The sequence below is a fragment of the Oryzias latipes genome, chromosome 15, assembly GCF_053564925.1.
Source record: "Oryzias latipes strain Hd-rR chromosome 15, Olatipes_Hd-rR_3.1".
NCBI lineage: Eukaryota > Metazoa > Chordata > Actinopteri > Beloniformes > Adrianichthyidae > Oryzias > Oryzias latipes.
Window position 1 is genome coordinate 28,219,456 of NC_136251.1, and position 21,444 is coordinate 28,240,899.

The 21,444-nt window shown below is 40.7% G+C and overlaps 1 protein-coding gene across 2 annotated transcripts; it reads left to right on the forward strand.

Annotated features, from left to right (window-relative positions):
- Nucleotides 1–7,866: 7,866 nt before the first annotated feature.
- On the forward strand, nucleotides 7,867–21,249 carry lhcgr (luteinizing hormone/choriogonadotropin receptor). Of its 2 annotated transcripts, XM_078931349.1 has the most exons (12): nucleotides 7,867–7,982; nucleotides 8,080–8,265; nucleotides 8,530–8,601; nucleotides 11,145–11,219; nucleotides 11,396–11,470; nucleotides 12,951–13,025; nucleotides 13,310–13,387; nucleotides 13,569–13,637; nucleotides 14,045–14,119; nucleotides 16,713–16,901; nucleotides 17,052–17,105; nucleotides 17,815–21,249. In XM_078931349.1, the coding sequence occupies exons 2-12, from the start codon at nucleotides 8,081–8,083 to the stop codon at nucleotides 18,956–18,958; spliced, it is 2,091 nt and encodes a 696-aa protein (XP_078787475.1). In that variant the 5' UTR covers nucleotides 7,867–7,982; nucleotide 8,080; the 3' UTR covers nucleotides 18,959–21,249.
- Nucleotides 21,250–21,444: the final 195 nt, after the last annotated feature.

Sequence of the window (21,444 nt, forward strand, 5' to 3'; positions counted from 1 at the left end):
GGGGGGGGGATTTACTAGGCAGTGGCCCCCCTCCTATGGTTGCCGTATGGAGTGGGCCCCCCCTCTTTCGGTTTTATTTGCACCTTAGACATGTAGGGCCCTTGGTAGGGGGGGTGCTTGGACATCACTGCCAGTAAGCAGCGGATGTCCTCCTAGCACAGGGGTGGGCAATTCCAGGCCTCGAGGGCCGGTGTGTCTGCATGATTTCCAGATACTCTTGCCCTACTCATGGCTGATTACCTGGTTCAGGTGTGTCCAGCCAATCAGAACATGCCAGAGCAGGGTATGCTGGAAAACATGCAGGACTGCGGCCCTCAGTGCCCACCTCTGTCCTAGCACCCTACCCGCCAATTTTAACCACACCTTAGACATTTAGGGTCCCTTGGTGGGGAGGGTGAGGGGATGTCACTGTGAGTAATCAGGAGATGTCCCCTCAGTGCCCTACCCGCCAATTTTAACTGCACCCCCCTTAGCACACACACCCCTCCCCCCTCAATATATACATTCCAACATAAACACACACACATGCACACACACACCCTCTCAAACACACATACACGCACACACATTTTGCAAGGAAGGTGGGACCTAGGACCATCTGTCCCCTGCCTCTTCCCTGGTGGGGGGTACGGGCCCCTTTGCGACGGTGGCCGTGTCCCCGGGGTGCCGGCTTCCTGGGCCCGGTGGTGCTCTCTCCGCGTGGCGGGGGGGTTCACATTACATCTGAGCCGGGAGTGTTCGTGTCCCTGGGGGGTGGGTTCTGGTCCTTGCTCCTGAGCGCTGGGCCCCGCCAAATTTCCAACTGTGGCCGAGCCTGGTCGGGCCATATTTACAACACCCCATGTGGGCCCTCTTTTTTCCCCGGGGTTCCCCCCTCTTGGGCGGGGGCGGCGGGCCCCTGCCTCGCTCCTCCCTGGACCAACCGTGGGCCGGGCGGATGGCTGCCTGGAGTGCGGAGCGGGTCTCCCTTGGGGGGTCCTGGCTCGTACCTGGGGTTGGGGCGGGGGGATGCCCGGAACTCCTGGGTGGTGGTGGGGTGCTCGTCTGGGGCTGTGGGCGTCCTTCTCCGGTGGGGCCCTGCGTTGGGTTCTCCCGGCGCGGCGGGGGGGCTGCTCTCCTGGTTGGGCTGGGGCGGCGCTCTCTCTCCCTCCGTGCCTCTCTGCTCTCTGGCTCTGGGGGCCTTGCGGCGGTCCTGCTGGCCCTGGCCTGGGTGGCGGGCTTGGTCGCCCGGGCGGCGGTTGTTCCCTGCCGGTTCCCGTGTGGCGTTGGGGGGATTCCGGCTGCCGCTGCTGCTGCGGTGGGGGTCTTGGGGTGGGGATGGCTGGGCACTCTCCCTCCTTCTTTCCACGTTCCACCATCCATTTTAGAAGAACATAAACACTCACCTGAGCACAGGTGTTAGCTCACCTTTGCACTAACAGTTTGCATGACTGAATGACTGAAATATTTCACACTAGTTGGTTTTAAGGCATAAGTATGCGTGTGAACACTATCTGTTTTGTATACATATCGACAGGTGGACATTTTTTGCAGCTAGCAGGTGTGTTTATAACATTTGAGTGTGTGTGTGGACAGGCTCCGCCCTTATTGTACTACATTTGAACCTTACCATAATGATTAACAACCAGTAAACTTGTTGCTTTATGCTGCTTCATGGTCTTATCCCCCTTCCCCTCCTATTATCACCCCCTACCCCCCCTCTCTCCATCGTCCCTCTCTCTTCTTCCCCTCTTTCCTTTTCCGTCCGGTCCAACACCAAAGATTTTCAGACATGATTGAAATTAATAAAGTTTGGGGAAAAAAAAAAAAAAAAGAAAAATGCCACAAAAACATTTTTAAAACAACAAAAACTCAATATTCATCGAAGTGGGTCTTTAACAAAGACAGTTACATGTCATTAAGTTACTTATTTTTTTACCAAAATATAGCTATTTGTCATCATCTTTGAAACTTTCCCCCTCTATAACCATTTGTATCATATTTGATAAATATATTTCTGAGAGCTGTATCCCATAAGATTAATCAAACTTTCCATCTAAACCCTATTGTGTACAGGGACGCCTCCAGGAGTTTTTCTCTGCGGTAGCTTATTGGTTGCTAAGTGACTGTAAGGAGATTACATTTCCAAGAAGAAAAGTAACAGGAACACATATTCCTACGAGGCTCATTAATACCAGATTTACATTTTTTGCCTTGTCAATAGATTGCACTTTTAAAATGCGTTAAGTGTCAAAGTCTGAAGAAAGAGAAGATGTTGAAGTGTGGTAGGGCAACAAACAGTAACTTCTTTAACCCTTGTGCTATCTTGTGGGGTCCAGATGACCCCTCCCTTACATTGACATGTTATCCCTACCATGATAAAGGTGGATAAAGGTGGAGAGGATTTCATGTAATCCATGGACACCAGTGAAGATCAAAAATCTTCACCGTCTTCAGCGAAAGCCTCCAAGGAGGCACGTTAACGTTGGCAGTGGGGTCATCTGGACCCCACAAGACAGGTATCGGCTTGTGCAGATACCTTGCTTGTCTTGCAGGCTCCAGATGACCCCACTGGAGGCACGTTGACATTGGGAGTGAGGTCATCTGGACCCCACAAGGTAGCACAAGGGTTATTAAGAGCTTTTGAGAGTGGGTACCGGCGTCAACCACCTCTCCTTCACCGCGTGGACAGTTTGCTTTGATGTCCAAAATGCAATTCTTTTCGCCACTTTTCCTAGCGATTTATGATACTTTTCACTTGCCATAGCCTGACGCCTGTCCAGAAAATGTGTTTGTAACCCTGACGCCCCAGGACGTGGGAGGAGCTACCACCAAATGCTTTCAGCCTGATCGCTACATGGAGCAGTGTCTGTGTATGTCTCATTACAGTGCATGGAAGACACGGAGGATGTTTAGCGCAGTGGAGGTTGTGGCTGATGGTGAGGCACTTACTCTTTCAGAGCCAGATTTCCAAACAAATGAGAGGCCAATACAGGTCATTTTAGAATTGGAGAATATTTGATCTACCACCCATCATATTTCAAATCATTTACAACCAAGTACTAAAAATTGGTTTACGACTAAACGTACAAGTCTCAAGACCAAATCTACAGAGACTAAGGGAAAAGAGTGTACAAAAGTAGTTTCTAGGCTGGAATCCATTCCTCCTTAAAAATGCCATTGTCCCCTTCTCCCCCTCCTGATGTCCAGATAAAGTTTTTAATAAAAGTTCAAATTAAACTTAAAGTTAATTTTGGTATTGTTTTGTTGAAGCACTTTTGTGAACGTTTGTTTTTTCAATATAAAAGTTTCAATTATTAACCACTGTGTAAAACCTTTACCTGAAGTCCTTTCCACTCTCCTCCTGGACAAAACATCTCTGTGAATTTGTCTTCCTTATATCTGCTTTTAATTACAGAAGTCTCTATAAAGATGTGTTGTTCAGCATTGGTCATTCATTGCTTCATGTTTTAAATGAAAGTCTACCTTTGAATTGTTTTTGTTTTGTTTTTTATTAATGAGAATACATCCGCCATTTGTGCAGACAAAACAAAACCTAAAATGCTGGCTGTTGTTCAGTAAACTTTATTAGTAGCAAGTGAGGAACAAGCTCCCGAGCGCCCTCTGTGTTGAGAAGGTGCTACTGCGTTCCTCACAGTCTGTCATTTCAGTGCAGTTTTGTATCACATTTTAACACAAAATAAACAAAAATGAAATACAGTAAATGTTAAAAGGAAAGGGATGGCATGCAATAATATTTTGTACAACAAACTTTTTTTAAATAAAACTTGAAAAAAAGGAAAATAATTAGATTTAGGCTTTTATCTGTTTTGGGTTGCCAAGGGGTTGCCAAATGTTGCAATTGCCATAGCAACCCCTCTATCCCCCTGGTGCCGCCCCTGATTGTAAATAACTTGGTCCATGTTTTGCTGCCATGGAGTTTCCAGTGTTTGGTCATAAATTCGTCTTTATGAAAGAAACAATAGCTTTCTAATAATGTCTGGATTGAAGGACAAATTCTATTTCAGACTTCATTCACTATTGAAAAACCTGAAGTTAAGTTTAAATATAAGTAATAAATAAAATCAAAGAAACAGGATTGAGGTAAAGTAGCCAACAGATGCATTTAAATAAAATGAAACAATTTAATCTACCAAAAAGAAAATTTTTGATTTAAATCAAAGAAAAATAAATAAAACTTCAGCGTGGTCATATTTTCGCATTGTTACAATTAAACTTCTCTAAACATTAATCCAAAGTTGGTCTTTTTTGTGTGAATTTGACATACTGTTATTATATATTTGTTTAAAACTTGTTCTTTCACAATCACAAAAAATATTTAAAAACAAATTAGAGAAAAATTTAGAAATTTTAGAAAAAATATAATTTTATTTGGTTTTTGTGAGGTTTACATGAAACCGCATTTTAATAAACTGGAGGGAAAAACAACTACTTGGGCAAATTTTCAACTAATTTAGTTCGTTGAAAGTTATTATTGAAAACCATCTCAACTTTGAGTAAAAACAGTTGCAAATTCGAATTTGTTGTGCCTCAATTTTTACTAAAAGTACATGCGATATCATGGAGAGACATACAATACAATCAATGCAGTCTATACTTTCTCTTTTTTAAATTTTTGGTTGCTGGTGTGCCTTGCGATTTTGTCAAGGAAAATCTCAAAAAAGGTCAAAGAGCAATGTTCTATATCTATTGAAATTACGATATTGCATTTTCTTTTTGTGGATTTCATCAAAGGTTTCTAAAAAATATATAATTCCCCAAAATTTGAATTTGCTGTCAATCTGTGATGTAATTCATTTACTTCAATAAGAGCAAAAGTTACCTCTATTTCTATGTTCACAACATTTTTATAGGAAACAATGAGGCCAATTGGTTACAACTTCTTTTCTTCCTGCACAAGTTGATTTGGTGTCACCTTAGTACTTTAGTACTTTGATAAGCAGCAGGATGCTGACAGGTCAACAGCCTCCCACTGAGCTCAAATGACCCCATTTCCTCCAAAACAGACATCTCTAACATTAGTAAAAGTAGATGAGTGTGTGATAAAAGTGTGAAGTGCAATCACACCTAGCTTCTATTTTCTCCTAAACTTGAACAGGTCTCTCAAACAACATAAGTGCATTTGTTAATATGTCGGAGTGTTGTGGACTTTCTGGCACTTTTTAGGCTTCATTTCCAGGATCTCGTCTACATAAATGCATCAGATACCCATAAAAAAACATGGTTTTGTAGTCAATATGGAGAAAAAGAAAGTATTTTGTGTATACACAATTGTGGACATCAACACAAAGTTTTTGACCGTTTTTGTAGCTTTTCAAGAAAGTTCTCCAAAGTGAACTGATGTGGTTCCTCCTGTTCTTCACATTAATATAAAGATAAAGGAAAGTAAATCAATGCAAATGTTTGACAGAGAAGCAGAAAAAAAGATCTAGTGTCAAGATGACCAAAAAAGATAAGCCTGATGTGACCCAAAGACACTTGACTCGTCATGAAAAAGGGGCTCAGGTGTGACCTTAAACCTTCATGAGGTCATTTTTCCAAGGTTTCTACCCATAAATCACATAAATACAGTAATTCCATCTTCCAAAAACAGGATCTGAATGAAATAAAGCAACCACGTGGAAATAAACGCAACTTCAGTTTGTCCTTCATTCATGTTTGGTCTTCAGTTTTAAGGTTTTATGCTTCAAATGACTTAATTCTAAATAGATCTGTTTTCCGAGACCGTTTTCAATTTATCCACTACATTTTTGAAGTTTGTGATTTGCTTCCATGTCAATCTATTCAAAAACGAATGTTTGTTTATCAGCATTTTCTTAAATCATAAGAACCCAGACTCATTTTTCCTCAAAAAGAAATACAAGTCCCTTTTTAAAGAACCTTACAGTGTTTCATGTGTTCCACGTTCAAATTGTGTTAAAATGAAATTATATGAACACGATGGAAAACGTTCGCAAAAGCAGCAGTTCAGAACGCTGACAGAACTATATATTTTTTAATAGCCTTTGTTTAATTTGTAGCTTGTCCCCAATGCGCTCCTGAACTCAACTTGGCGGGGGAAGAAAGCGCAATTAAACCTGAAAAGCAGAATTAATCTAAAAACTGACACACTGCATGTAACAGAAAAGGTGTAACCACTTATTTGCCTCTGTCTGTCAAGCAGGAGCGAGATTTTAAGGTGATGTGGCTTTAATTATCGAGTTGAGTCTTTATGCCTCGCTCCCCCCGCTGTGCATGACCGTCTTGGCGTGAAGTGATGCACAGCATGGCGGTGAGCATGACGACGTGGGCAGATTCAGGTCCACTTGCATAAATTACCTTCCTTCACCCTCCATTAGGGTTTTGTTTTTTTCTCTTCAAACATATTGGAGCAAGTCGGTGTGCTTATCTGAAAAGCTTTCAGGGAATGTGAGAGTTTTTTTTGTCGGGGAGGAACATGGAGCATGTGTGGTTGTTATATTCTGACAGTGAGAAGAAGGTGTTGCTGCTCCTCTGACATGGGGGGTCTAGTTGCCACGGCGGTTGGCATGGATGCGATTCAGTGAAGGTATAGCAAAACCAAACAGAGTCATGGCTGCAATGTTAGAGTTGTAAACATTTTATAAGAGGCTGAAAAGCTGAAAAAAAGAAAAGAAAAAAAAGATGATTCTGGAAATAAATTAATACTGATCTCTTAAAAGATGGTTTAAAACCCTGAGGTTTCTATTTTGACTGGATATGTTATCGTCAAACACTTTCCTTCGCTGAAAATAGTTGACTTCATGAGACAAACAAGCCTGACAGATGTAGGAGCATGCCCAGTGAGGCTGTTTGAGGGTTGAAGTCAATCAATGTTTTTTTCATCCAATGGAAAACCATTAAGATGCATCAAATTTTACCCCGAGATGCCATTTTTAGAGGAGAGAAATCAAAAGGAAAAGCGGTTCTAAACAAGGCCGTGTTCTAAAATCGGACAATTCCCCATTTGAAGTGAATTGATGCAACCTCAGTGAATCACAAACACCTAGTGGTCATATGGTGAACTGCAGTTGGTTCAAGTCATTTTCCTTTTTGAAAGGCTTTAGTTAGGTTTTTATGCTTCATGTAGTAGCATGAAGGTCTTTCTTGTTGTTATTATTTGTTATTATGTGTTTATTATTATTATTTAAGTTGAAAAATGTTTTAATGTTGCACCTGGAAAGGGCTTTATTAATAAAGTTTGATTTGATTCACGAGAAAGTTTGGATTGAGTGATTGTGACATCATATAAAACGGTTTACTTTTGGCTCCAACCAAATGAAGTCAATTCAGTCACCATTTGGAGCCAGACGGCGTCAGTAAGCAGTGATTGGTCTGAGTCAAAGTTTCTATAGGAACCACTCTTACCAATCAGGAGTGAGCTTGTTGGAAGTCCACACCCCTACCACTTGAAAGTGGGATCAGGAGAATTTGCAGCAGGCTCCACCTACTTTTAAGGAAGCATCTGATTGGACACTTTATAACTTGCGCTACAAAAAAAATGTATCGTAAAAAACAAAGGATTAGCAAGAATATGTAAAAAAAAAGGTTAGCAGACCCTGAAGTGTATTTCTTAATAGAAGTCTGTCAGTCTAATTCTTCTTTACAGTCAACACAAATTTGAAGCAGCACTTCAAGTTGTGTTTAAAAGATCGATAATTAATCATCTGTTATTTCTATTTTGTGGAATAAAAGAATGAATACCTCCTGTTCAATGTAAAGGGTAAAACTGATTTCTAAAAGACAACCCATCCCAGTTTCTCCCTCTAACATCTACTTTACCAGATCAAATATTTCCCAAAGCTCTTATGATCTCCACCCCCTGAACGTCACACCTTTCCTGCTTAGCTGTCACAGACAGTTCTGCCTGTGTTTGACTTTGATGGTGAGCAGTCTCCAAATTACGACAGCACCTGAAGGCAGCAGCAGCAGATCCTCGCACAGACACAGAGGGAGAGATTGTTCAGCCTTGTCACTTTGGCCTAGTATGATAAAACCAGACTTTTCCTGAGTGCTGTTTAACTTCGGGAGTACTTAGCCAGGCATTTTGTTATCTTAGTCTGCTTTCCACTCTGTCTGTAGGATGAGCTGTGGCCCGCCGGCGCGCATGGCTCCCCGGGCGGTCTGGCTCCTGGTCGCGCTGTCCGGTGTCCTGAACGCGCGCTCCTGCCAGGCGTACCCCTGTCATCCCATCTGCCGCTGCACCCCCGACACGTTTCAGTGCAACAGAGACACTCAGCTGGCAGCAGGAACAGCTGAGCACCGCCTGTGAGTACCTCCACCTTTCTTCTTTATCGGCAGATAAAGTCTAACTTGAACCCAAACTCATCCAAAGGATCCCCGATCATTCCAAGTCTATATCATTTTGGCCCATCTTTACTGACTTTTGGCTGTCACTGTTGAATTCCCTCAAGAACGACGTGAAAAAGACAGAAACTGTCAAAAAGACAACTTTGTTGGCCTTTCACTTGTTCTTCAAATGAAGTCTTATATTAAATGTAGATTTAACCGTTTTTCTCATGAATCTTACAGGAGGCTCACCCATCTGCCCTTGAAACAAGTTCCCACTCATGCTTTCAAGGAGCTGATGAACATTACCATAATGTAAGTGTTTTTATCTGTTTTCTTCCTCTTTAAAAATACATTTCAAGTAGCTTCTTGAGAAACACCAAATAAACTTTTTTTTTCATTTAATTTAGATTTAATATGTAACTTTTTTTCTATTTATGTCATCCATTTAAAAGGGGAAAAAAAGAAATCTTTTATCATCTTGATGTTTTTAAGTAAAAAATATTTACAAAATCACAGCGTCGAGCTGTAGAAGCAGCAAAAATCTGAGATATTGCAGCCCTTTCATTTTGCTAATGTCCTTTTGCTAATTGCTGATCTCATCCATTGATGATTAAATGCAATGTCTGGACAGAATCTGAAGTTTGGCCAGTTTGCTAAACTGCTTTCAAGCATGTCTTAAAGATCAGAGTGGTGTTGTAGAAGAAGTTACTGCTTACCAATTAAAAAACGAAAAAATGTTTTTTATTATATAATTTAAAGTTTATGAAAGATTGAAATCTCAGAAAACCATCGGTATCCAACCAAGAGCGGCCATTCCAGTCATTTAAAATGTATATATAACTACTTGTCCACAGTGGAAAAGCTAGGCCGAAATGCAGAGGGATACGCATGTATCTGTGTGGAAACGCCTTAAAACAATAAGGCACAGGATGGAGGTCTTAATAATTTGGGCTACGGATTAGACATCTTAAGACGATTAAAATGAAAAAGTCCAAACTCTTATTTCATTAGGATTTTAAACAATTGTTGTCACATTTCAAGGAAATACAAAGAAATAATCATGTGAAGCTAATGACCATTTTAACCTCCGACATTTGCATCGTCGTCTTTTCTGACTGCTGCGATGAGTTCAGGTGTGTCTGACGGAGCTCATGGGGTCGGTCCCAACCGCCTGGTTTGAACATCAAGGATCCTCACTGAGTGAAATTGCCTGGAAGGGACTGTCTCCTTTGATTAGGATGTTCAGCAAGTTAAAAAAAAAAAAAAGGAAAAGCCGATTGCCTTATTATCTCATTTAGCAGAGGATACACCTGACTACGAACAGCATCCTGTCCCACAATTCTTTGCTGTCACAACAAAGCGAGGACAGATCAGTCATTATTAAAGTCGAGAAGTTTCAAAGGCGTGCTGACCTACTTCTAAACAGCTCTATGACGTAAATGAATCTTCTCTAACCAGGAAGAAATTGGCAGATTTTGTGGGTTAGTTGTCATTGAGACTCTAAATGGCAGACCTGAATTGTTCTTGGTTACCGTTTTTTACGTTAACTTGTTTTAATGCAATGCATCTATTTTCCAGGATCATATTTTCCTGTTTTTGTAGTTATTTGTAGTATATTTGTACTACTTGAGTTCAATGCTGTCTTAGTCAAATTATGCAAACGTCCAGATCTCCTTTTTCTGTTTCCCTTTTGATCCTCTCCTGCTCTTTTGACCTGTCAAAAGGTCAAAAGAGGTCAAGAAAAGATTGCGGGAAAAAGGAGATTGGAGGAACTTTTAGGAGCATTCACAAGAACCTCGTATTTTCTGCAACTCTCAAAAAGCTGTGCGTGAAATGTCTTTTAGTGAGGGCAACTAATAAATTCAGTAAGAAACACAAAAGAAATCGAAGGTTAGAGATCAACGGGGTCAGGCAGAGATTTAAATCATAATAAAATGTGGCCATTAAATCAGGCAGGTTGAGAGTTAAAGCCTTGAAATGTCTCGCTACTAAAGAGGCGGTCATAAAATTCAGCTGGTTAATGTCAGAGGCAAGTGGGCAATTATGCCAACTGCCAACAAAAACTCAACGTCTGAGTTTTCCTGCATAAAAAAGTCAAAAACAGTCCGATTCGGATAAAATGTAATAAAAGTCTGAGTGAATTTAGAGGATCAGAGCTGGGATATTTCAGCTTCGAAGTGTTTGTTAAGGTGGAATGACGTGAGCTCTCTGTGACGGCTGTAATGTTTAAATCCCAGCGCTGTCTCAATTACGCCATCATTTCAAAAGGCTTCACAGGAAACAGAAACATCAAATGTAATGCCGTCACAGCCGCGTTAAAGGGAAATGCAGCTCTGATGGATTCCCATAATTGTTTCTGGGTTTTGGAATGGAAGCACCGCGGCGTTATCTGAAAGAAAACACCGGCTGATTACAGTATGGAGCTGAAAGAGATGATTACAAACAGAAGATGGAGAGGGTTTCGCAAAGTCAACCATCAGACAGGAAAATGATCAAGGACAAATCAAGTGGGCTTGTTGACTTTGTTTGTCTTTCGGCGTCTTTGTTTAGTCGTCCTTTTTAATCATATTCGCTCCGTTTTTCTGGTCTAATGCATCTGTCATGCATGTTTGGAGCATTTCCAAAACAGGAGGTCCAGCATGTGCGCAATGCCCTAGAAAGTACGACTCGCAGGGATTCTCATGTTTCCCTTGAGGTTTGCAGGCCTCCATCAATCCACTCTGTCCTATTTTGTTGCAGAAATGTATTCAAGGAAACCCTGGAAAGCCACACCTCACACAAAACCCTGCCCTCGACGAAGAGTAATTAATTTACTGTCTTCTTGACTAATGTGGAGCCTGGTCTTTGTGCTGCAGAGAGATCTCCCAGAGTGACCGCATCACGGCCATACAGAGACACGCCTTCCTCTCCCTCCACAGTCTGCAGCAAATGTAGGCTAAGTGACACTCTTACCTCCACTCCACCTGTCACATTTAAACACAATGAAAGCAATTATTTATTTGAACGACTGGGATGTATTTTGCTTTCAGTTCATGGGATTTATCAGTCAATCATAAAGCAGCTCAACTTTTCCGTGTTGCTGATGAAGGGATTTTCATTCTTGCAGCTTAGTGCTGAATATCAACAGTCTGAGGGGGATTGAAAGAGGGGCTTTCACTGACCTACCCCGGCTGGAGTTTTTGTGAGTATTCTCAATCATAAATCATCTAAATGGTTTTGCTAAAAACTTTACATTTTCTGGAATTTCTCACATTTCTAGACTTTTCTTTTCAGTTTATACTTTGGTGAACTCTTGAATAAATCTGAACATCTCTGGTTTTTGATTAGATTTGACACATTTTATAAAAGAAAATTATCAAAAAAAGTCGTGGTATAGTTATTTATTATATTGATAAAACCTCTTGTAAACACACCCTGATGAAAAATTGTATTTTTAACATGTTCTTGCAGAATTCTTTTTTTTTTTGACGATTAAGCACAGATATTAAGAAAATTACGGTAAGTTAAAAATTGCATTTCTGAGTATTTATTTATTCAAATCGTAGTGAATCAGGAGCAGACAAAAAGTAATGCCGTTTGATAAAAGAGCGAATTAATGACATAGAAACTACACTGGGCGGGGCCACAAGCTCCCTGCTCCGCTCCATTCTGATCCACTTGCAGACAAATAAATCTGTGTAAGTCTTAGTTTTCCTCGTCTGAGATGGAAGCTGGATCTAAACTGAACTGCTGGATAGCTCCGATTTTCCTCACCTTTTTTTACAACTTGGGGTTGTTAGGGGCTGTAAGGTGGCGGAACAGATAGGTGATGGGAAGAGGGCAGGGTTGCTCAACTCCAACACTCCATCAACTAAGAGGTGAATTTCTAATGAACAACGCTGTTCAGCAAAAACTATGTCCTGGAAAACAATATTTTTTTTATTTAGTCAAACAACGGCATCATCGTAGTTAAAAGACCACTGGGAATGATTTAAAAATAGATCAAAAGATGATCAGAGCCGGGCTTTAAATAAGTGTTCATTAGCCGTGATTACAGTTGTGGAAATCCACAAATTTGCATATGCATCTTGCAAAAATAACACACAATTGTGTAAGATTAATGAAACAATTGTGTATAGGCTACGTAAAATACGCATAAACTGTTTAAGTCTCAACCTACCAAAGACTTTGAACAGCTAAAATCTGAATTCACGTAGAGAAGTGTCGCCCTGAAACCGCTAACGCTGAGTTATGTACATAACGCATGCATCTCAAAAGACCAAAGTATAATATGTGGAAAATTCAGATCATGTATGAACTGGCTGTGTGACACTGGACTGCTTTTAGAATTTTGTCTGAATGTATAGCAGATCAAATAGTTTGCGTTATGTGAAAATATGTGAAATTGTGTTTTTGTTTCATTTATACGGTTTACTAAACATTAAAACTGTTTTAAAAAATTAGTTTTTTTATGCAGCAGTTTCATTGTAATGATTTTTGTCATGTACAGAGTAGAAAAATATTACAAATGAACTTTAAAACTGTTCAGAAAAACCCTATTGTTTTGAGGGGTTGTTCTAAAGAAAACATTAGGTTATGGAGGATTTTTAAGGTCTAGGAATCTTTTTTTGTCCTTGCATTTCTTTTGGAAATCTTGAAATCTCCTCTTGTCGTGTTCCCAGGACCATCTCTAACACCGGCATGATGCATTTCCCCGATTTCACATCCGTCTCCTCCTTGACCCCCAGCATTCTCCTGTAAGTAATCCCATTTAAAAGTAGTTTATCTCCAAACTAGACTCGTGCATCTTTAAAACGGCATGCTCGTCCTATCGCGGCTCTCCATAGATCTGTTTGTTTATGCCTAGCCCACTTTTTTTGGTGCTTGTTTTTGAAAAATGTCACCGTGCCATCAACTCTGCCGGTAACTGTCCATCTGTGTCACAGTTCAAACTGCTTGTTTGCATAAATATGCATCATGTTTGCTTGACTGAAAATGAAGCAGAATCAACTCAGATGGATGTCGTCTTCTCTGCCTGCAGCGAAATGTTAGACAACATGAGGATAGACGTGATTCCTGCAAACTCCTTCCGGGGCATGACGAAGGGACATGCTAACATGTGAGCGCACAGACACAATTTCCTTTGTTACCATTCTGCTTGAGATTAGAGCAACATTTGGTCACCATTTCTCAGGAGTGTTTATTGATGCTTCTTATGCAATTGGATGTTCACTTTTCTGACCTTGGTGATAGTTGCTGTTGACAACAAACTGGAATTTATTACATTGTGTCCTCGACAGGAACCTGGTTAGAAACGGCTTCAAGGAAATACAATCTCATGCGTTCAATGGCACCAAGCTCAACAACCTGTAAGCAGTTTATACGGAAATTTGCTTTATTAAACATGCGGAAGAAAAACTGTTTGTCCCTGTTCAGCCTGAGGTTGCAGGGTTTCAACTTCCAGTCATAAACCTAAGAATACCAGCAAACAGGGCTTGTGTAAGACTAAACAGAGATTGGGAACCCCGTTGTTTTCTTGCCGTGCATGAAAATGCTGGATGTTGATGAGTATGAAATATGTGCAGACACCCTGCAGTCTAAAAATAATGCTAATCCTCTTTAGTGTCAACTTGAGGAAACCAAATGCAGTTGAAGGATGGTTAGAGGCTACCGTTGGTCGTTTTATGTCATCGTTATTTCCTTTTTAAACTCTGTGCCAAGTATAACAGTGCAGTTTAAACTTGCATTGATTACAGTTTTTGTTTTCTCTTTTTAGAATTTTGAGAGACAACAGATTCCTAAGTTACATTGCAGAAGATGCTTTTGAAGAAGCCACAGGTCCCAGTTATCTGTAAGTATTCAGACGATGAGACGTTTCATGATAAAAGACAAAAAACACAGAAAGAAAGAGGACAGGTCTCCTTCAGAAGTGTCCCTTTCTTCACTTCTGCATGTGATTTAAATTTTAAGTAAATACAAATGTCCTCAAAGCTCCAAAGGGAACAGTCCCTGACCTCCCCCTTAAAGTAATTCAAAAGTTTCACTTACAATTTCTTGCACTGCTCTCAGCTTTGTTTGATGTTAGTCATAGCTGCAGTCAGACTCAGCAGCTGCTCCACCAATTACTATTTTTTGCCACAAGCAGAGATAGCTCCACAGATGATCCGCTGCGGCATGGAAAGTCACGGCAGTGTCAATGGTTGTGCTATTTTCTGAGAATTTCTTAATTATTTTTTAACAAGTCAAGCAAAGAGGAGCGCTAGGAGCCCAGGTGACTCTCGTTTGAATTGAAAATCCAATACCTGTGGACGTTGTTTGTCCCGCCCCTTCTTGGAAATGTCAGGTTTCCCTGACATCTTACTTAAATGTAAGAGGTTGACACCACAAATCTCAAAAACAAGCATGAAATTGGAGTAAATCAAATACTTTATTTAATTATTTTTTGCAAAATGTTTCCCCCTTTTTTTCCCCTGTGCTTAATTAAAATGTGGCCCAATTTAACCCCAAAAAATGCAGATTTATGACTTTTCTAAAAAATAAAAAAAAATAAAAATGGATCAGACAACATCCCCACATACAGGCTCTAGCTGTCAGCTGTGTGCTTCCTCTGCAGGATACTAGAGAAAAAGAAACTTCATGATGCATTTATGTTTGGAGTTAATTCTACAGCGTGACAAATCTAAAAGAGACGATGAAAAAACATAGTTACAGCAGGAAGTGGCATGGTCACCCCAATGCATAGGAACCTCAACACACTTTTAGACTTTCCTTTTTTTAAATGCAGCAGATGGAAGAAAGTAACGTTTATAGAGAATAAAATATCTTACCTAGCGTATTATTTACAATTAAACATAAAGTTCAAGCACACACTGCAAAAAGAGGGAGCCTACAAATAGGAAAAGAACTCTAATCCTAAGAAGACAATCACTTAAGAGTACTAAGAGTAGTCTGCCATGCGGCAAATCATTTTACTTAACACTAAATCTTAAACATAAAAATCTAGAAAGCAGTTTTCAAAAAGGGAAAATATTGAATAGCATTGGGTTGTAATAATACATACATTTTTTTGCTATAGTTCTAAGCAAATGGTTTGTATTGTTTGAATTTTTATGAACCTAATTGTAGTTTATTTGAATTACAGTAACAAAAAACTACTGTTATAGATGGAAATGACTAATTTTTATAACAAAATGTAAAAGAAAATGAGAAGAAGATCTTTGTGCAAGTTGGCCCACCCTAATCAATCCTCATTAAATATTATCTTTATAATCAAAGTGTTTCATAAAATGTATTTAGATGTTTTTAGAGCATTTGTAAATCAAGTAATTTGAGGTTTTTGAATTTAGTTTTTCTATTGTTGAGTTTTGAGCAAAAGAATTTCAACTCATTTTAATAATAAGCACCTTATTTCTCAATCAGGGGTGGGCAAACTATGGCCCAGAGGCCATGCGGTAAACTAAAAAAGAAAGGCACTCTGCATTCATGTAGTGTTGGAGGATTTGTTTGTCATTTTCCCGGTCATTCCAACGCCATATAAACTCAGATTTTCTTTAAGTTTGTATTTTTCCCTGAAGGGCATCAACCCATTGGTGCATTTGGCACCAAAATAAGAGTCAAAGACAATGTTTTGAAAGAAATACTCCAACATGTTCTGTTTTAAAATGTATACATTTATTTTTTTATCAAAATTTTCGTCCAAATTTCATATTATTTCTTTCTTTGATGAGGTGGATCACCAAAAAACATCTGCTCCTGGTCCGCCTCTTCTGTCAAATCTTAGGGGCCCTTTGTGGCCCACAAGGCAAAAAGTTTGCCCACCCCAAAAAAATGATTGACTGTGCTGATTTTGTGAAAAAGCTTGGAAAGAGGTAAAGCAAACAGAAATTATAACCTGATCAAATATCTTAAATCTCTAAAAAAAAAACAAGGTTTTAAATCTATGCTAAGACCACATAGTAAAAGAAGTCACTGTAATAAATAATGACAGCAGTTTTAAAGCTTTAAAAGTCCTCTTTTAAATGTTTTTAGGAGAATTAAAGAATCTTTGTTCAATTGACCAGATTTACACGATTGTGTTTAAACTAGGTCAAAAAAACAAGATTTAATCATCAAAACAGTTATAATTTAGAGATTAGGATGGTGACTCTCTGTCTGTGTAAACAAGGAAGACACAGGACTTAGAAAAACTGATTGGCCAGCTTATAGCAGAGTTTGGGGCAAATTTGACTTGAAGGCCTTTTAATGCAAGCAACTTAGTGGTATAGACTCAGTTTTAAATCAGCTGAATGTGCTGGCCTTCAAATAAAGGCGAAATGTCGTTGGTAATAAGCCCCTCCTATTAGTTTTTAGCCGTCCAGAACTTTTTTTAATCCCTGTAATTTATTTAGACATTTAGTTTTTCTTTTATGAATTCTCCTAAAATGTATTGATTATTTGCAATCCAGGGATGTGTCCTCCACGGCTCTGAGTGCCCTCCCCGCCAAAGGACTCACACGGGTACAGACCCTGAAAGCCACCGCTACTTTTGCCCTGAAAAGCCTCCCCCCGTTACAAAGCCTGGCGGAACTGCTGGAGGCCGAGCTCACGTACCCGAGCCACTGCTGTGCCTTCGACAAATGGCGGCGGAAACAAAGGTAGCCGGCAAACAAATCGATACATATCGAAACAAACGACCAAATCTCTGTGCGGTGAATGCAAATGATCAGTCGGCCAGCTATTAGCAGTTAGTTTATCGACAGTTTGTGCTTTCTAACCTTTTCTTGTCTTTATTTTTTCTTTTTTAGAGAAAATGCTTTGAAGAACTCTACAAAGTTATGCAATCTCAGCGAAACAGAAATGTAAGTCATTTGCTGCACTAACAAACCCTCAGTTACCGCCGTTCTGTTGAGTCTCTATGCTACACTCAAATTTTTAAAGACCCACTCTAATGAAAACTGTGTTTTGGGGATTTTTTAACATTTTTCCGATGAAGGAGGACATATATGAGGAAGCTAGCAGGAGGGCGTGTGAACAGAGGGCTCTCGGTAACAGGGTGGGGAAGGGGGCGGGGTTGCTCTGCACCAATGGTCCCCGCACACAACTGAGAGGTGAATTTCTACTGAACTCCTGCTGCTGCTCTGCAGAAACTTTGTCTTAGAAAACAACAGTTTTTGCTTTTTCCAAAAAACTGCATAATCAGATTTAAAAGACAACTGGGAATGCTTTGCAAAGCAGCTCAAAAGATGATCAGAGTGGGTCTTTAAGAAGTGAAACCTGCATATATTTCTTGTATTTTTCTGCTGATAAACTCTGTTGCTGAATTTACTCCAAAAAAAAAAAACTACTTTGATGCATCTGACAACAGCCCATCTGTTGGCTAAATAAACCAGGCTTTTATTTTTCGTTTAGGAGTTGAAGTTGTCACACAATGTGATGCTTTTGCAGTGTAATGACTGGGACAGATGGGTTTTTCAGCTGCTAAAAATAAGAATCGGCTTCCTCTCGGCTTCATCATAATTGTCAAGTGTTTTAAATCAAAATCATCTTCACGCTCATATATTTTCGCAGAGAGGCCACGGATGACGGCATGAATCTCGTCAACGATATCAAATTTGAGTACCCCGACCTGGAATTTGACTGTGGTAGCAACCCCTTTGTAATTTGCACGCCAACGCCAGATGATTTCAACCCCTGCGAGGACCTGCTGCGCTACGCCTTCCTGCGCTGCCTCACCTGGATTATCACCATTTTCGCCGTGGCCGGTAACCTTGCCGTCCTGGTCATCCTGCTCGTTAGTCACCACAAACTGACCATCTCCCGGTTCCTCATGTGTAACCTGGCCTTTGCTGACCTGTGCATGGGTCTGTATTTGATGCTCATCGCTTTCATGGACTTCCACTCCCGTCACGAGTACTACAATCACGCCACAGACTGGCAGACGGGACCTGGATGTGGCACAGCCGGCTTTTTGACAGTGTTTGCCAGTGAGCTGTCAGTGTACACGCTGACTGTGATAAGCATTGAGCGCTGGCACACCATCACCAATGCCATGCATGTCAACAAGAGGCTGCGGATGCACCATGTGACAGCCATGATGGCTGCAGGCTGGGTCTTCTCTCTTCTGGTTGCCTTACTCCCCCTGGTGGGAGTTAGCAGTTACAGCAAAGTGAGCATTTGTCTGCCAATGGACATCGACACCCTGAGCTCTCAGGTCTACGTGGTGACCTTTCTCATCCTCAATGTTGCCGCTTTCCTGGTGGTGTGCTTCTGCTATATAGGCATCTATGTCAGCGTGCGCAACCCGGAGCACTCGACCCGGAACGGAGACACCAAGATCGCCAAGCGCATGGCGGTGCTCATTTTCACAGACTTTCTTTGCATGGCGCCGATCTCCTTCTTTGCCATCTCCGCCGCCCTGCGCATGCCGCTCATCACCGTGTCTCACTCCAAGATCCTGCTCATCCTTTTTTATCCCATCAACTCCCTCTGCAACCCCTTCTTGTACACCATCTTCACTCGAGCTTTCCGGAAGGACGTGTGCCGGCTGGCGAGTCGCTGCAGCTGCTGCCGTGCCAACGCCAATTCTTGCAGATCAAAGGCATCACAGCAGGCCTGCGCCCGCAGAGTGACCAGCCAGAAACCACACTCGCTTAACTTCTATGCCTATCACATTAAGATGAAGGGCTGCTTTCTTAGTGAAGGAGCCACGTGATCTGCTGTTTGCAAACGTTTGAAAAGCTAGATCAAAATGGAGAGTTAGCAGGTTCTTTGTGCTCAAGGTATCAGATCTGTTTGCAATCTGGGAATGTTATCATCTGAAACTCTTCAAATTAGTGCAACAGGTGCAACTGCACTTACTTTCTTTGAGGATCAGAGGAGACCGTCAGTGTGTTCACCCTTGTGTTGTCTTGCGGGTAAAAACTGACCCACTACTAAGTGTATTTGTAGAAAAAAATACCTTAACCTATCCTTTCACAACTTGAACTTTTGTGACTTTATTTTGAAATGAGTCCATCCGAAAGTGACACTTTGATTTGTTTTGTTTTTGTGGGCGGTACGCCGCTAAAGCACTGAGTTTTTCTTACGCAGGGCTGGCAAACCCTGGTTTTCAAGAGCCCCAACCCTGAACTCCTGATGCTGACAACCTAAATCAGGTTCGTTTAGACAATCAGGATGTGGAATCACTCGATTCAGCTAATCAGAAGCAAGGTGCTCAGGGACAACTGGAAAACAGACACGGGTGGGGCTCTTGAGAGCCAGGGTTGGCCAGCCCTGGTCTTATGAGTCACTTTTATCCCATGAATTGTAAAAGCATTGAAATAAGAAAAAGTTTGAAGGTCGTAGACAAACTTTCTACTTCACAGATACACATACATATACGCACAGAAATGCAGGTGTACACAGCCATCTTTGAGGCTCCGTACAAGACACTATACTCCACTATACTCTTACACAAATATTACTATTACAGTCATACACAAACACTTTGATACTTATACACAAATGCTATCAATCTCATAAGCTACAGACATACCAGGCACAACACAGGTTCTTGAACATGCATTTAGTCGATGTGGTTTCACACTGGACAACCAGGGAGGGGCTTCTTCTTTAGCTTATTCTACAAGCGCATGTCCGCCACTTACAGCTGGAAGAGGCTTGGTGCAAAATGTCGAAGCGGTGAAAATCCTGCTCCAGGCTTTTTCTTTCAGACTTGGTGTCATTGAACTCCAGCCGGGCACAAATCGCCATTTTTAATTTCTCCTCCATCATCAATTTTCAAGTTTCCAAATGTCTCTACCAAATCAGCGAAAATGATTGGTCAAAGTTTGTCCTGGTTTAACCCGTTCAATGGACGCCCGTTTTGTCCATGGAGCCCAAAAACTTGTGTAGAGACACGTGAACAGGAGAGTTGTGAACGCGAGAGCTTCATACGCCCGTTTACATACTTTTTTTAATTGGAAGTGCCCACTTGAACGTGCGTTGCATAGTGGGGTGTGACCGTAGTGTAACGCACATCGTGTCAAACTCCCACACACAAGATCAAACTCATAAGAATAAACGGTTGACATGAAGATCGTCTGCTTTTTCCCCCTTTGAATATAATTTAGAAGCAATTACTTCACTATTATATCATAGCAATAATAAACCTTTACTGTGTAAAATAAAACTGTTATGACGGTTGGCTTTGTTTTAAAGTGTAAAAATGTTCACTAATGATTGTCTTTGTTGTAAAATGACCAAATAATTTTAAGTGGAATTCATAAGAGGTTTTTTCATCGTGCACAATAGATTTTAGATTTAAAATTCAACTGAACTGCTTTATTTGGGGGCTTCAGTGGGGTGGGCAATTTTTGTCCTGAAGGACAAGGGGAGTAAACAAAACAAGGGTTAAGGAGAGGAATTGGAACAGGCAGTGCAAAGCAGCTTTTGTGTAAACTAAGATATTTAATTTTCCTGAAGATTTGTAGAAAGTTATGATCAAGACTGTGAAATGTGATTCTGTGCACCTCAGATGTGTTTTTGTGCCAAATTGAGGTTTGCTGTGCAAAGCGGATGAGCCCAAAACGAATGTTCTGTCTCATATGCTGTGATCGTTACAAAAACCAAAAGTTTTGTCTGTTTTTTTCTTAGCATAGGTTTGTTATCCCCCCCCCCCCCCAACAAAACTGTACACATTTGAGATTTTGCGTGTTCCTTTTTCAAATACTGTGCTGTACATGAGCTGCCTCCAGCTAGATCCATTTTGACATTTCATCAGTTAAACCATTTTGAATTCCTGGGAAAGTTTTCATTTTCCCTTGTTAGATTACAGCCTATTGTAGAGTAAGAAAACACTGAAATGGGCCAACAAGGGGAAATGTGCGATTTGTCGTCAACATTGTGCTCAGTTCCTATTTTTAGTGTATAAATCAGTTGAAATCTGATACAGAATTCGCTTTTTCATACACAGATTTATTCTGAATGTTCAGAAATAAAATCTTAAGAGTTCTTTAAAGAAAATGAGGTTCATCATGTTGCTGAAAGATTCTTGCTTCGCAGATTGGAGAAGTTGGGGTTCAAACCATCCACCTTTCTAAAACAACTCATCCTAATTAATAGGATGAAGCAAAAATGTGGATTAAAAAAAAATAGTCATTTTGGAAAAGGTTCCCTTTGTAGGGCTTTTATGGCTGAAGCTCACATTAATTTGAACTC

Coding starts and splice junctions, on each gene's coding strand:
- lhcgr (XM_078931349.1), top strand. CDS start 8,081: ATGAGCTGTGGCCCGCCGGCGCGCATGGCTCCCCGGGCGGTCTGGCTC. Junction 16,902..17,051: donor AAATGGCGGCGGAAACAAAG/GTAGCCGGCAAA, acceptor TTTCTTTTTTAG/AGAAAATGCTTTGAAGAACT. Junction 17,106..17,814: donor AATCTCAGCGAAACAGAAAT/GTAAGTCATTTG, acceptor ATATTTTCGCAG/AGAGGCCACGGATGACGGCA.